The sequence below is a fragment of the Dendrobates tinctorius genome, unplaced genomic scaffold, assembly GCF_039654945.1.
Source record: "Dendrobates tinctorius isolate UK_male_01 unplaced genomic scaffold, ASM3965494v1 ptg000086l, whole genome shotgun sequence".
NCBI lineage: Eukaryota > Metazoa > Chordata > Amphibia > Anura > Dendrobatidae > Dendrobates > Dendrobates tinctorius.
This window is the reverse complement of record NW_027361754.1, coordinates 57,920,836-57,935,166: the sequence shown is the minus strand read 5'-3', so window position 1 is coordinate 57,935,166 and position 14,331 is coordinate 57,920,836. Positions and strand designations below refer to the sequence as shown.

Genomic DNA, 14,331 nt, shown 5'->3' with positions numbered 1-14,331 from the left:
CAACCTCAACACATGCAGGGATTGCCTGTTTGATAGACAATCCCTGTATGTGTTGCGACTGTCAAACTTCTGCGAGACATGCAGCCGCGGGGACTTGGAACATATTATTTGAGAACGCCGAAGACACTCGGCCAGCACAAGAACATGCTCAGATAACACCTTATCCCAGCACGTTTGCTCATTACTAGTTCTCAACTTTCTCTTTTTTGTGAAAATCAGACTGCACTTTGATGGCATCAGAGGGCTTTCCCATAGACCTGCATTGCTGATTTTGATCCAACCCTTGGATCAAAACCAGACATGTTTCTAATATTTACTGCTGACCACTTGGTCCGAAGAAAAAATTGAGCATGTGCACAGCCCCATAGCATGATCTGTGAAAAAAACGGATAGCATTCGTATGAGAAAAGCTGAGGTGTGAACGAGCACTTAGGCCGGGGTCACACTGGCGAGGAATACGGCCGAGTGAGAGGCGCTAAAAGCACGCATTAGACACGGACCAATGATTCCCTATGGGGTCCCTCGCACCAGCCGTATATTTCTCATCCGTATTCTACGCTCCGTGCCAATCGCAGCATGCTGCGATTGTCAGCGTACTACGCCCGTAATACGCCAATGCAAGTCTATGGGTGCGCCAAAAATACGGATTACACACGGAACACACGTGTGACTTGTGAGAAATACGCACCAGGTGTCTTTTAGCAAAGCCGGCAATTCAGTGCGCTATACTGTAAACTCACACTGACAGTTTTAATAAAGAAACGAATGGATATATATATATATATGTGTCTATATCTATTCTTTGGTTTCTGTTAGAAGCCCTGTCATTGGGCTCCATTATATGTCCATTTTGCAAGCCTGCGAGAAAATCTCGCCATACGGATTACATACGGATGCTTACATGCGCAAAATACGCGACCTCACCTTGATTATGGATGACATACGGAGCACTGTTTAGGGGTCATTCATCCGTATTACGCATGTAAAATACTGACCGTATTTTGCGTTGGTTAAGGCCCCGTCTCGCTATGCGATCTCGGTAGCGAGATCGCTGCTGAGTCACAACTTTTGTGACGTAACAGCGATCTCACCAGCGAGATCGCTGTGTGTGACAGCGATCAGCGAGCGCCCCCTCTGCCGGTATCGCTGATCGCTGGAAGAAACCTCTGGACATTTCTTTGGTCGCTGGTCTCCCGCTGGCCAGCACGCATCGCTGTGTGTGACAGCAGGAGACCAGCGATCAGGTGTAAAAAAAAATAATTAAAAAAATAAAAAATATAGTTATTCTCACCTTCCGACGTCCCATTCAGCCATCCTGCCTCTCTCCACGCTCCGGTCCCAGTGATCCTTTGCACGAATGACCGCGAGACTTTGTTATCCCGCGAGACCGTGACATCTCGCGGTCATTCGTGCAAAGGATCACTGGGACCGGAGCGTGGAGAGAGGCAGGATGGCTGAACGGGACGTCGGAAGGTGAGAATATATTTTTTATTTTGATTCTATTTTTTACAGGATGGCCAGTGATGCCGGGCGCTCGGCATCGCTGTGCTGATCGCTGGTGAAGCTGTCTGTGTGACAGCTCACCAGCGATCACATAGCGACTTACTAGCGATCCTGACACTGATATCAAGGTAAGTCGCTTAGTGTGACCCCGGTCTTAGGCTCTGTTCTGTCAGTCATAAAGGTCGGGAGATAAGACAGATAGTGGTGTATGTTGCACAGAAGAGTTTGATACAACTTTAGTATAAAATTAATGTACAGATACACAAATCAACTGTGGCCAATATACATACACGATGCATCAGCACACTGCGAGGTATGAATACATGAACAGCAGTATTGCTGGAAATGCTAAAAACGTAACGTACAGTACTTAAGGAACGTAAAGCCATCCAATCATGTCGCGGTGTACCTAAGTATGGATGGTCCCTACACACTGTATGTTCTACCTCTCCATGTACCAAACCAGGCCTCATCTGAACGGGGAGGGAAAGGAGACCAGGCGTAGCTCGCAATTAAAACCTTGTCTGGAGAGGATGTGTACAGATGGAGGTGACACACCCCAATATAAACTCCAAAAAAATGGGGCTCATAAATGGAGAACTGACTAATTTCAGGAGAACTTACTGCAGAATGTCTGTCTGCCTCCATAGAACTTTAAAGGCACCAACTGTCTTCCCATATCCCAGTAATGGGAAAATCTTGAGAGAAGACAGATTTTACCTGTGAATTTAGAGATCAGTCTAAGAGGAAAGGGAGGTTTTCCTGATATGTTACAAAGCTTCTTATTTTCACAAGTACCAATGATTAACTAAAAATGAAAGTTAGGCCATCTTCATTGTCGTTGTTTTTTTTTCTGCAGCCAAAACCTGTTCTCTTAGGCCGGGATCACACTTGCAAGAAACTTGGACGAGTCTCGCATCTTAATACCCGGCACATGGAGCGGAGCATGTGGCTGCATAGAAATACATGGAGCTGAGTGCTCCGGTCCCGAGTGCCGGGTATTGAGGTGCGAAACTCGTGCGAGTTTCTCCCAAGTGTGATCCTGGACTTAGAGGGAAAAACGCTATTTTTTTTTAGCTGAATTTCTTGTCGTCACCAGGTGTTTGTCACCTGTCTTCGCACTCTTAGGCCAACGTCATACCTTGCAGATTAACAAAAACATTGATTTTAAGGGCAAGAACTTTCTAAATGTCTTTAAATGCAAAATAATGGACTGGCTGTGACTGCAAAAAGCCACAATATCGCAATGCAGATTTGCGACGTGTGAACTGGACCTTATGGTGTGACATGAGCACAAGTCACAACAGGCGATTTTTGTCATGTAAATACACTTTGCCTTGCCCCGCCGCCCCCTCACTCAGGGGAGGGGACCACCTGCCCTCCTAAGCACAAACACACAGCAGTTTCTGTCTGGCACCGAATAACAATAGGGCAGAATCATGGCGGCCGCCGCGCTGCATTCTGGGACGTGTTTGTTAGAAAACTCCTGGTTTGCGTCATCGGACCGGATATGGGCGGGGCCAGCCCGGGCGTCCAGGCACGTTCAGTGACGTCGCTAAAGATTGCCTCATACGTTGAATGACTTAGATTGTATCCAATCAGAGCCGAAGCCGAGGCGACGCCAGCCAATCAGAACGTTCGGGTTCGACACTTAAGAATTTGTAAAAAAAAAGAAATCGCAGGACAGCGCCGCGCTGGAAGCTCAGAGGAAAGGAAGACGAGAAGATGGCCGCCGCGACTACCGGCCCTGCCGAGGGCATCCTGATCGGGGACAAGATGTACTCCGGCGTCCTCATCTCTCTGGAGAACTGCCTGATGCCGGAGGACAAGTGCGCGCTCACCCCTTCCATCGTGGACGGGCTGGACGCCGAGACGGAGACGGACCTGCGCTGTGTGGGCTGCGAGCTCATCCAGTCCGCCGGCATCCTGCTGCGGCTCCCGCAGGTAAGAGCGGCCCGTGCCGGAGTGGGGGAGCCGGGAGCGGAGCCGGGCCTGCTGTGTCACCGGGGAGCGCGCTGCGGCCTACACCGGCCCCGAGGCCTGCCCTAGAGTGAGCAGACAATGGCTGCCGTGCGGGCAGGCCGGAGTATGGGAGGAATCTGCGCGAATGGCCATTCATGTGTGACAGGGGAGTGCCGGACTATAGGGGATTCCGGGTGATCACGGAGACGTTTGGGAAAATACACTTCTAGCCAATTATTTTCTTCTATGGGGTTTTCAGAAATGTACTCCGTTTTACAGGGGTTATCCGGTGACAACTAGGCCCCGCACCGACCGGTCAGGAGACGGCGGATGTGTTATTCCCCGGACCACCGCTCCGCCTGCTCCCAGAGAGCTCCATGGGGAATGAATGGCGGAGCACAGCTGCACTGACGGGGGTGAAAGGGGCAGAGCGGTGCGGGACCCCCAAAACCTGTACTCCGTCACTTATCTCCTGACTCCCTATATTTACCGTCATAATTTCTACCCGAGCCCCCTACTCCATGTCATCTGGGGTACAATCCAGTCCTCCCCATACACTCGCTCCCCCTGTCCTACGTGTGCAAGCTAGGGGGCCGGGACCCCTCCTATGGGAGTGAGGGGCAGACACGTCTAAGCATAATCTGCTTTTTGGGGGGCCAACTAATCCGAACCCCGTCCTCTTTTTTTTTTTTTTTTTTCTCCAGACCCATAGCTGTATAAAGGCTTGTGTTTTTTTTTGTTTTTTGTTTTTTTTGTTGGACTTGTTGCTGTTTTGATTTTTCTTTCAATGTACTTGAAAAACGGGGGAAACCAAACCGAGCTGTGACGTTACTGTACAGGTGACCTGGCAGTGAGAATACAGCAGCAACCAACTTGTAATATTTTTTTTTTTATTCCTATATTTATAAAGAAACCTGCTTTTGTTGCTATTTTCTGCTGTCTTGTTCTTGAGCTGATGGCTTTATTGGCGCCGTTTTTGGGGCGACACTTTGATTCTTCGTGTATTTGTGGGTGCAGTGGAGGAAAACGAAGGCGCTCGATTGGCATGAAGCGGTAGTCGTCCATGTAGCGGTTTGCTCCATTCCACCAGTAATCTTGGAGAGCTGCACTTGGCCGTCCCGTAAAGTTATTAGAGCAGCGGTGCCCGGCCATCACTCCATTCCTACCGGACAGTTTAGGGACAAATCCTTCTGATTGATGTGAGCCACAGCGCTAATCCTTTTGGATCGTGATAAGTTTTAAAGTTGGCCTCCAGCCATATACCCGTATGTGGGTTTTTTTTTTTTTTTTTTTGTTTTTTGAGGGGCCCATCCAGTCAGTCATTACTGTACTGGTGTACAGACCCCAGTAGTGCCTTGTCTTCTATTGCATCCCTCTTGCTGTCCCCAATGTCAGACATATGCCCCCTCTTTAGTCTCTGCTTATGTTTGGGTGTGTGTACTCTGGTTTCTTTGGCTACCTATACGTTTTGTTTTTTACACCTCAGGGTTAATGGGAGGGGTCGCAGCTAATGTAGTGGTCCCGTAAGTGGATGAGGCGGCCTCCCTGCTGATCTCTGGGACATGACGTCCGCTCCCAGCCAGCTGCTCCTTTGTTCCGTTTCTGAGAAACCGAGGCAGTCCTGTTCTGTGTAGCTCGCGTCACGTTACTCCTCAGATCCACCCTGCGAGGGCGCCGTGTCCTCTGCATGTGACCAGACACCTGTACCTGACTCATGTCATCTGCTGTTACTCAATGTTTCGGCCTGTGTCCCAGCACAAGTAGGACACGGCTGAGCCTGACGATATACAAGGAAATGTTTAATATTAGATTTGTTGCTTCATGGTCTGAAATTAAACCTCCTAGTTTCTGACGTCACAGTGAACTTTCCCACATTTTTGAAGCAGAAGGTGCATCATGAAACTGGAGCAATTTTTTATTTTTATGGCTTTTTTTTTTTTTTCTGTTTTGTGGTTGCTGACCTCTTTGCTTTTGTTAAAAAAAAAAAAAAAAATGACCAGGAATATTGAGGGTGGGAAGTCAGCATGGTCGACCCTGGAAGCACAGGTGGACTTTCTGTACAGTGTCTTCACTCTAGATAAGCCATGAAGAACAATGTGATTCCTATATTACCATATTTTTTTTCACGGGTTATTTGGGACTATTTCTTATGGTACTAATTAGTAGTGTGTTGTGGCGGGCACTGATCTCAGCAGATAGAGCGGTCACAGGCCATTTCTGACTATTCACCGATTTCAGCGGAGGTCTTGTTGAGAGAGCAGCAACTTCTACTCTACTCTGCAACTGCCTACGTCATGCTGATTGACAGCCGACTCCCCACTCCCTCACTGCAGGGAGCTGGCTATCATTCAGCATGACGTTGTTGGTCGCAGCCCAGAAGAAGAGTGATCCATGACCTCTCTGAGATGACACCTAGCTGCCTATTAATTTTTAGGCCCATAGTAGTTAGAGGTATTTTTATTAATTCGGGGTGTCTATATAGTAATTCAAGTGACTCGTGCCGCCTTATAGTTTATCATCTGATCAAGTGATCGCCTCTAGATCATCCCAGCGTAACATTCTCATTGCAGCCCACGCAGAGGTGTTGATCACAGTGTGTTCCTGGCTTTCTGCCTGCCAGTTCTGCGATGCTTAGTCTCATGTCTCTTGCTTTTCAGGTCGCAATGGCCACAGGGCAAGTATTATTCCAGCGGTTCTTCTATTCCAAATCGTTTGTAAAGTATTCAATGGAGGTAAGCGTCATCATCTGTGTTCTGCTACATTTTTAGATCTTTGAGGGGCTCTTTATTGCCATGTTCTGTGTTTGCTGGTCATCTTCAGGGTATCGTGTTCGCCTTTTTTTTCTTCCTAGCACGTGTCCATGGCCTGCGTCCATCTAGCATCCAAGATCGAAGAGGCTCCAAGACGCATCAGGGACGTGATCAATGTGTTTCATCGTCTACGACAGTTAAGGGAGAAGCAGTAAGTTCTTGGGGTTTTGCCCTCGGCTGGGGTTTCGCACAGACTGATCTTAATCTAACCTTCCAAGTCTGACTTTTTCAGGAAGCTGTCACCTTTGGTGTTGGATCAGGACTACGTGAACTTGAAGAACCAAATAATAAAAGCGGAGCGGAGGGTTCTGAAGGAATTGGGCTTTTGTGTGCATGTGAAACACCCCCATAAAGTGAGTTATTTTGGTGTTTGCAGATATTACTTTGTGCAGGTTTATATTTCGACTGATTTTCCTACAGCGATCAGCTGCTCCTATTATATCCACGTATGATGCCCAGTGATGTGGGATGTAATGTGTGTAGTTCTGGGTGAAAACTCATAGATTTGCCAAACTCCTAGTAGACCGTTGTGTGAGCCCTTCTCTTACTAGATGCTGTAGTGGCCCTCATAAAAGTATAACTTGTTTTTTCTCCCTCTTTTCTTAGATTATTGTGATGTACCTACAAGTTTTGGAGTGTGAACGCAATAAGCATCTGGTCCAGACTTCATGGTGAGTGTCGCTTTCTCCTGTAGTTCGTATGTACCCTGTAAGCTGCAGGATCTGTAGAGCATTGCCAAAGCGATGCTGTACGAATCCTGGGGAATCGAGGCAATTTTTAACAGATCAGTCAATTGCAGCCGTTATCTACTGTTGACCTGTAGAAGATCTGAAGGGAAATACATGGGAAATGGCTTCAGCTTTCCCCTATTTGGAGCGAAGAGCTGGGAGACATTTGATGTGTGCCGCCGACTGCCTTGGCACATTTTCAAGGCTCTTCTCATGGTTTTGTAGCTCAAGTGTAAACTCACAATCCTAGTTTTGCATTTTTCTTTAAGGGACATAAAAAAATGTTATAGCGGAATGAAATGTGTGGATTGACTATGGTGCACTCCTGGGAAGGGTTTTGCATTTTAACGTTTTTATGTATTTGGGTTTATCAAGACTCTTGACGTTAAAGGGGTTTTCTTATGTTATAAAGTGATGGAATATCACTAGGTGAGAGTGATGGTAAAGCAAAAATGGTCACTTCCAGGACCATCTGCTGTGCTGGCAGTTGTAGTGCAATCCTTTAAAAATGTACAGAACTTAAAAAAAAAAAAAAAAAGCACAGCCCTAATTCAGTGCTGCTTCTCCTTTTTCTGGATCACTTTCATAGTGGTGGCACATCCTAGGGATACTCCATCAGAATACCCCTTTTTAAATAGTTTTAAAATGTTGTATGGTTGGGAGGGATGCTGACAAATGTCTGGTGCTGTTTTAATTGTTCAATGGATGGAGAACCTATATTAACTTTTGTTTTCTGTACTCTTTTGATCAAAGGCTAGCCTCTGAGGGTAAGTGACTAAGACTTCTCCTCTGCTGTCCAAGCGCTTCGGTGCAGGGATGGCTGCCGTCTTCAGTCAATCCCAAGCAGGTTCCCCAGAAACGAAGGCTGCCTCTGGTCAGGTGGTATACATCCCGTGGAGTAAGGGGGCTCACCGCTCCTTATGGTTTCCTTTTCCTTTCTTTGTTTTTTTTTTTGTTTTTTTTTTTTTTGTTTTTTTTACCTTTTATGACCTAATTTAAAATGAACAGTAGTTTTTATTTTAATTTGCCGTTTATTTTGTAGTTGAAGTACCAGTATATTTCCATAGACTGTATATTAACCTCTGACTTGTAATAGTTTTTATTCTGTTCTTTCTGTAATTTTGATTAGCCTTGTCTAGGTCTGCCATCCTTGTGAAAATCCCATGCCGTATTTTGCAGCAGAATGTCTCTACCACATGGAGGTTGTATGCTGGCCGCACACCGCCGGTGGATGATATTAGGACTCTCCATCTGGATGAAGCCAAATTGAACTCTTTATTGGCACTGATTTTTAGTCTGGCACACCATCTATATATGTAAAGCCTTTTTTGGCACTCCCAACAAGAAGTTAAAATATGTTCTCCATCCTTCACAATTTAACACTTTTATATGCCTGAAACATCTAATGACCAGATGATTGTACGTTAAGTCGCGGCTACAACATTTTTGCTTCCTTTTGTGCCATTTCAGGAACTACATGAATGACAGCCTCCGCACCGATGTCTTTGAGAGGTTCAATCCTGAAACGATTGCATGCGCCTGCATCTACCTGGCAGCAAGAACACTGGAGGTTGGTATGCACCAAGAATCTTTCATTGTAGGACTAAAAGTATTTGTTGGTTTCGGGAGAACTCCTGTCTATCCCCTAGCTGTGGTTTCTTTGAAAATAACCTTGTGCTTTACTTGACTTCCATGGTTCCAGCGCTGAGTCTCCTGCTGCTCCTGGTTTCTATTATCTGCAGCGCTGCAGCTAATCTGACACCAGCGGATCGTGCCCTCGACTTGGGCAAATCCTCTGAGCTAGCATAGTAGCTGCAGTGCTGTGGTTGTGAAGCCGTTGCTGCAACGGAGACTTGGTGCTTGAACTGGGTAGGGTGAGTAAAGCACAGTGGTTTTTAAATCTATCTCATCTGGGGAACCAGTGGTTTTCTGAATCCTGGGACCCCCCCCTTTAATGGGTTAACTTTTAAACATGGCATTAAGTCATCTGTGGGTTCCACCCCACCACTGTATTTAAGGGCCTCATAGTTGGGACCCCCGCAAAATCCATAGGTAATGACTTTCAACAACAGGAGTAAGATTGAATTCACATGTTCATGCATGCAGTACAATTTTCAGACCAGCCATTGAGCTGACAACCAGTGAGATGCTGTGGCCGGTAAGGAAATTGTGGTCTTTAAGCCTTACTCTTAAATGGGGGGGGATGAAGGTGCTGTGAAGATACTTCTTTATCTGTATGAAAAACCTTTTTGTTTTTATTCACTTTATTTATTTTTATAGATCTGCCTCCCAAATCGTCCTCACTGGTTCCTTCTGTTTGGTGCTTCCGAAGAAAACATTCGGGAGATCTGTCTTCAGATTTTAAGGCTGTACACGAGAAAGAAGGTATGTAGGATGTCGAATTCACCACGACTTCTACACTTGCACATGAGTGACATGATAAAACCCTTCTCCTATGTTACAGGCTGATCTGACTGACCTGGACGGTACAGTTGAGAAGAAAAGGCTAATGCTGGAGGAGGCTAAAGCCAAGGCGAAAGGGTTACTACCCGATGGCACCCCACGTATCGATAATGCCCCCGAGTTCTCACCTAATGTGAAAACTGGTATGTTTGCACATTCTTGGACGTTTTCTAACTTGCCATGTTTGTGTTTTGTTTTTTTTTGTTTGTTTTGTTTTTTTTCCTGCACAAGTAAGATGACAAATCATTTCTTCTTATAGTGTCTCCTAAGGAAGGAAAATTGAACAAACCTTCACCCGAGACTGTACATGCACTGAAAAACGTCAAAAGAAAAGTGGAGGATGCAAAAAGGATCACGTCATCAAGCCCTGTGAATGGGTGAGTAGTAACTTATGAACGCACAGTTAACCCCTTAATGTCCAATGACATACACAGTCCGTCATCAGACATCTCCCCTGCTTTGATGAGGGCTCCGGCGCTGAGCCCGCATCAAAGCCGGCACATGTCAGCTGTTATGAACAGCTGACATGTGCCCGCAATAGGCACGAGTGGAATCGCCGTCCGTGCCTATTAACTAGTTAAATCCCGCTGTCAAAGCTGACAGCGGGCATTTAGCATTTCCGGCCGCCGGGCCGGAAATGACCTCATCGTCGACCCCCCCCCCCCCCCCCTTCACGTGATCTGGGGTCGGCGTCATGTTGCCTGGACAACCCAGAGGTCTCTACTCTATGGTTGTTCCAGGCATATGGCTTTCAGCACCACCCGGTGGTCGGCGCTGAAAGCACAGCAGTAAATCTACATATGGCCGATCTGCTCATCGCCCATATGTAGCAGAGCCGATCGGGTTGCGCATGCTTCTAGCCTCCTATGGAGGCTATTGAAGCATGCCAAAAGTAAAAAAAAAAAAAATGTTTAAAAATTTAAAAAAATTAAAAACCTAAAACTTCAAATCACCCCCCTTTCGCCCCAATCAAAATAAAACAGTAAAAAAAAAAAATCCCACATATTAGGTATCGCCGCGTTCAGAATCGCCCGATCTATCAATAAAAAAAAAGCATTAACCAGATTGCTAAACGACGTAGCGAGAAAAAAATTCAAAACGCCAGAATTACGTTTTTTTGGTCGCCAAGACATTGCATTAAAATGCAACAACGGGCGATGAAACGAACATATCTGCACAAAAGTGGTATTACTAAAAACGTCAGCCCGGCACGGAAAAAATAAGCTCTCACCCGACCCCAGATCCTGAAAAATGGAGACGCTACGGGTCTCGGAAAATTGCGCATCTAGTGAACCTAGCAAAAAAGCCAAGCAAAAAGCAAGTGTGGGATTGCACTTTTTTTGCAATTTCACCGCACTTGGAATTTTTTTTCCCGTTTTCGAGTACACAACATGGTAAAACCAATGGTGTCATTTAAAAGTACAACTCGTCCCGCAAAAAATAAGCCATCACATGGCCATATAGACGGAAAAATAAAGTTATGGCTCTGGAAAGAAGGGGAGGGAAAAATGAAAATGCAAAACCTAAAATACCCCTGGTCATTAAGGGGTTAAAGGGACTTGCATATTTATAATGGTACCCGTTAGGTCATCAATATCAAATCAATGGGGGTCCGACACACATCACCCCCACAACGATCTGCTCTGTACACTGTTTTAGTAACCATTGCATAAAACTACAGCTCTGCTCCTATTCATATAATTAGTTTGCAGAAATTGATGACACCTCCCCTTCCTCCTCACTTTTCTGACAATATTTTGGTTTCTTGTAACAGTGTCATAAAAGGGAGAGAAAGCCGAAGTGGTAGCAGAAGCCGTGACAAGAGCTACTCCCGATCCCGATCTGCGTCTCCAAAACGAAGGTGCGTTTGACTTTGCTGTTGTATGGTTTCTATGCTTCTGCAGTTTGAATATGCCCTTTTAATTCCAATATGTAATGTGCCAAGCCAGATTTTGAAGAATGAGGTAAATATTCATGTTGTGCCAGCAAGGAGTCTACTAATCCTGGTGTCTCTTAACCCCCCTCCCCTAGGAAAAGTGAAAGCTACTCTACCTCCAGCGGTTCAAAGTCTCGTAGCCACTCCAGAAGTCGAAGCGACTCCCCACCTCGAAAAGCAAACCACGGCTCCTCCAAAAGCCAGTTACATGGAAAGGATAATGACTACAAATACACGGGGAGGAAAAGACGTTCCCGCAGCAGGAGTTCTTCCCCTCATAGCCGCTCACGTGGAAGTCCAGACTCCAGGAAGTACAAGAAGAAAAGTCACTATTACCGCGACCGTCGGCGAGAGCGTTCTCGGTCTTTTGAGAGAGTGCCGCATCGGCATTATGACCGCGAATATCCGGGTCACAGCCATCACCGAAGATGAAAATTTCTGCCGGATGGATATTGATCAGAGCCATGGATATGACTACGGATTATTCTGGTGCTAGTTAAAAACCCAAAACCGGAATTTTAGGGGCATTTATTTTATATTTCTTTGGAAAGTTGAGTGCTAAAGTTCATAGCCCACCTAGTCTGAATAGACAGTCAGTAACGCGATGTATCTGAACAGTACATTATGGATGTAGACGTTCTTTTCATGTAGACCTACATTAGGTCAGAGCTAAATGTTTCGGATTCTCTTGTTACGGGAGCGACCATAGCATTTTGGACATTTGTACATATCTGAGTTACACGTGCACAGTGAGTGATGGACCTGGACACTTCTGTATCATAGATTATTTTATATCTTTACATGCCCGTGCCGGACACGTGCAGCCCACCCACAGACCGTCCTGTAATCGATAGGACGTGTGTGACATTCTACTCAGGATATTTGATATCTCAAGTATATCTAAGAAGGTTTAGTCTTTCTGCTTGTTTACCAGGTCTATGGAAACCTACCACAGCTGGCCATATCAGTTTTATTGGTATATCCAAGCTTTATTCCTCTTTACTCAATAAAGTATTGGATTTTATATTTAAAGTGTCATCTTCGTGTCTTTCTATCCCCTACAGCCATGTAGGACTTGGAAATAACTGGCTACTGGTACAACGGCATCAGAAAAGCTTAAGTACCCACAACAAACCACATCATATCATTATTTGCCAAATGGCAGAAGTGGTGGGGGGGAATGAAGTGCACCCCATGAATCAAACTTTTATTAGAAAATAATTGAAGTACCGTATTTTTCGGACTATAAAACACTTTTTTTTCCTCTTCGCCACGACAGCACCCACTGAGAGAGGGGATCCGCCCCCGGAACAGGAAACCTACAGAGAGATAAATGGGGCGGTCCCCCTCGCTCCCTCAGTTTGGTTTCCTGTTCCTGGGAAGGAACCCGCAGAAGAGGATGCCTGGTCTGGTAGCCGCCTGCGTGCAGAATATGAGCAGCAGGGGCCCCAGGACCGGAGGCAGCGTCGGGCGGAGAGGTGTATTCCCCCCCAGAGCTGGTGTAATGCAGGTGAGGCTGGAGGCGACAGTGGTGCCAAAGCTCACTGGGGGCATGGCTATACTCCCCCCGTACCCCCCCCCCCCCCCCCCCGGGGGTAGACGCATTACTAGCGGCGTACTGAGGCGCGCGCCCCCCTCCTGAGTGGCAGAAGGGCTTGAGCGTGTGTGCTGAGCGGCGCCGCTGGGAGTCATACCTGCGGCAGGAGAAGGACCCCGTGCGTGGAGAAGGGGCGCAGACGCGTGGTGTCGCCGGCCGCATCACTATTTGCGGTGACCCAGCGCTCCAGGAGAGGCAACCCGGAAGTGGAGGAGGACTTCCGGGATCAGGCTGAAGGCAGAGACCGCGGGACAACGCCCGCACATGCGCAGTAGGGGGAGGGGAAAAAAAAAAAAATGGTGGACAGAAAAAAAAAAAAAGAGGAGCAGCTATGGCAAAGGCTTAAAAGGAAGCCACAGACACGGCGCTAGTGCGCAGTCATGTCGTCCTTAGATGACCCAGCTTCGCTCCCATTAGGTCAGCTAGTGGTATCCCCACTTGGCAGTAGACAGAGCAGTGCTACAAGGAGAACCAACAGCACCAGAAAAAGTGGCAGCTCTAGGAAGGAATCCAGTGGACCTTCCAGGCAAGATGAGCCGTTAAAGAAGAAACGTAAGGAAAAGAAGTTGTCCCATGCCTCGCCTCAGCCTGGGTCTCGGACACCGCAGCCGGTAGTTGCTGACGAAATTCACGGGTGAGTGTTTTTTTGGTCAGGATAGATAATTGATAGCCTTCTCTTTCTGGTCCATACCCCCTTTAGGCTAAAAGAACAGAGAAGGCGAAACATAGAGAGTGTGCCTTATGTTCGCAGCCCCTCCCGGATGGCCACCCAAAGAGATTATGCCAATCATGTATTGAGGAGGCCTTACAGGAGGAATCCTCACATAAGAAGGAGGATATCCGGGCAATGATAAGAGAGGAACTACGGGCCTTAGGCGGTTCCAGTAGTCTAGGGGGTCACTCCTCCGTGAGAGAAATACGTTCGCATAAAGGAGGAGTCTCGCTGGCGTCAAAGTCGCCATCAGATACCGGAGAACTAGATTCCGATAAGTCCCAGGAGTATCTTTCCTCAGAGGACGAGGATCAGACGTGTTTCCCCACGGACAGTGTCAGTAATCTTGTGAAGTCTGTCCGAAACACCATGGGGTTGCCGGAGAGTAAGGACCCCAAGACCCCTCAGGAGAATGAAAGAGGCCTCCTCTAATGTAAAGGAGCTAACAGCGATTTTTTTTACGCGTTATCCTACTTTCTCCCGCAGTTAAGAGGCGCCCACGTAAAGATCCAGACAGACAATACCACCGCAGTGGCCTATATAAACCGGCAAGGAGGCACGCGGTCAATGCCACTGATGTCTATCGCGGGAAAGATTCTGGAGATGGCTGAGGTCCATCT

General features: G+C 46.9%; 1 protein-coding gene across 3 annotated transcripts; it reads left to right on the top strand.

The window, feature by feature from the left end:
- The first annotated feature begins 3,108 nt into the window (after nt 1–3,108).
- CCNL2 (cyclin L2) lies at nt 3,109–12,434 on the top strand. Of its 3 annotated transcripts, XM_073585449.1 has the most exons (11): nt 3,132–3,447; nt 6,123–6,197; nt 6,317–6,426; nt 6,508–6,628; nt 6,882–6,946; nt 8,474–8,573; nt 9,284–9,388; nt 9,468–9,609; nt 9,726–9,843; nt 11,241–11,327; nt 11,498–12,434. In XM_073585449.1, exons 1-11 carry the CDS (start codon nt 3,229–3,231, stop codon nt 11,832–11,834), a joined length of 1,479 nt encoding a protein of 492 aa, XP_073441550.1. In that variant the 5' UTR covers nt 3,132–3,228; the 3' UTR covers nt 11,835–12,434. The 3 variants fall into 3 exon arrangements, with proteins under 3 accessions (XP_073441552.1, XP_073441550.1, XP_073441551.1); XM_073585450.1 differs by lacking the exons at nt 3,132–3,447; nt 6,123–6,197; nt 6,317–6,426; nt 6,508–6,628 and adding an exon at nt 7,757–7,770; XM_073585451.1 differs by lacking the exons at nt 8,474–8,573; nt 9,284–9,388; nt 9,468–9,609; ... (1 more) ...; nt 11,241–11,327; nt 11,498–12,434 and adding an exon at nt 7,757–7,970 and having other exon boundaries at nt 3,109–3,447.
- The last annotated feature ends 1,897 nt before the right edge of the window (nt 12,435–14,331 follow it).

What these genes read in the sequence shown, in the direction of transcription:
- CCNL2 (XM_073585449.1), top strand. Translation starts at nt 3,229, where the DNA reads ATGGCCGCCGCGACTACCGGCCCTGCCGAGGGCATCCTGATCGGGGAC. An exon ending in TGGCAGCAAGAACACTGGAG is followed by an intron (nt 8,574 to 9,283) that starts GTTGGTATGCAC and finishes TTATTTTTATAG; the next exon opens with ATCTGCCTCCCAAATCGTCC. An exon ending in GGCTGTACACGAGAAAGAAG is followed by an intron (nt 9,389 to 9,467) that starts GTATGTAGGATG and finishes CCTATGTTACAG; the next exon opens with GCTGATCTGACTGACCTGGA.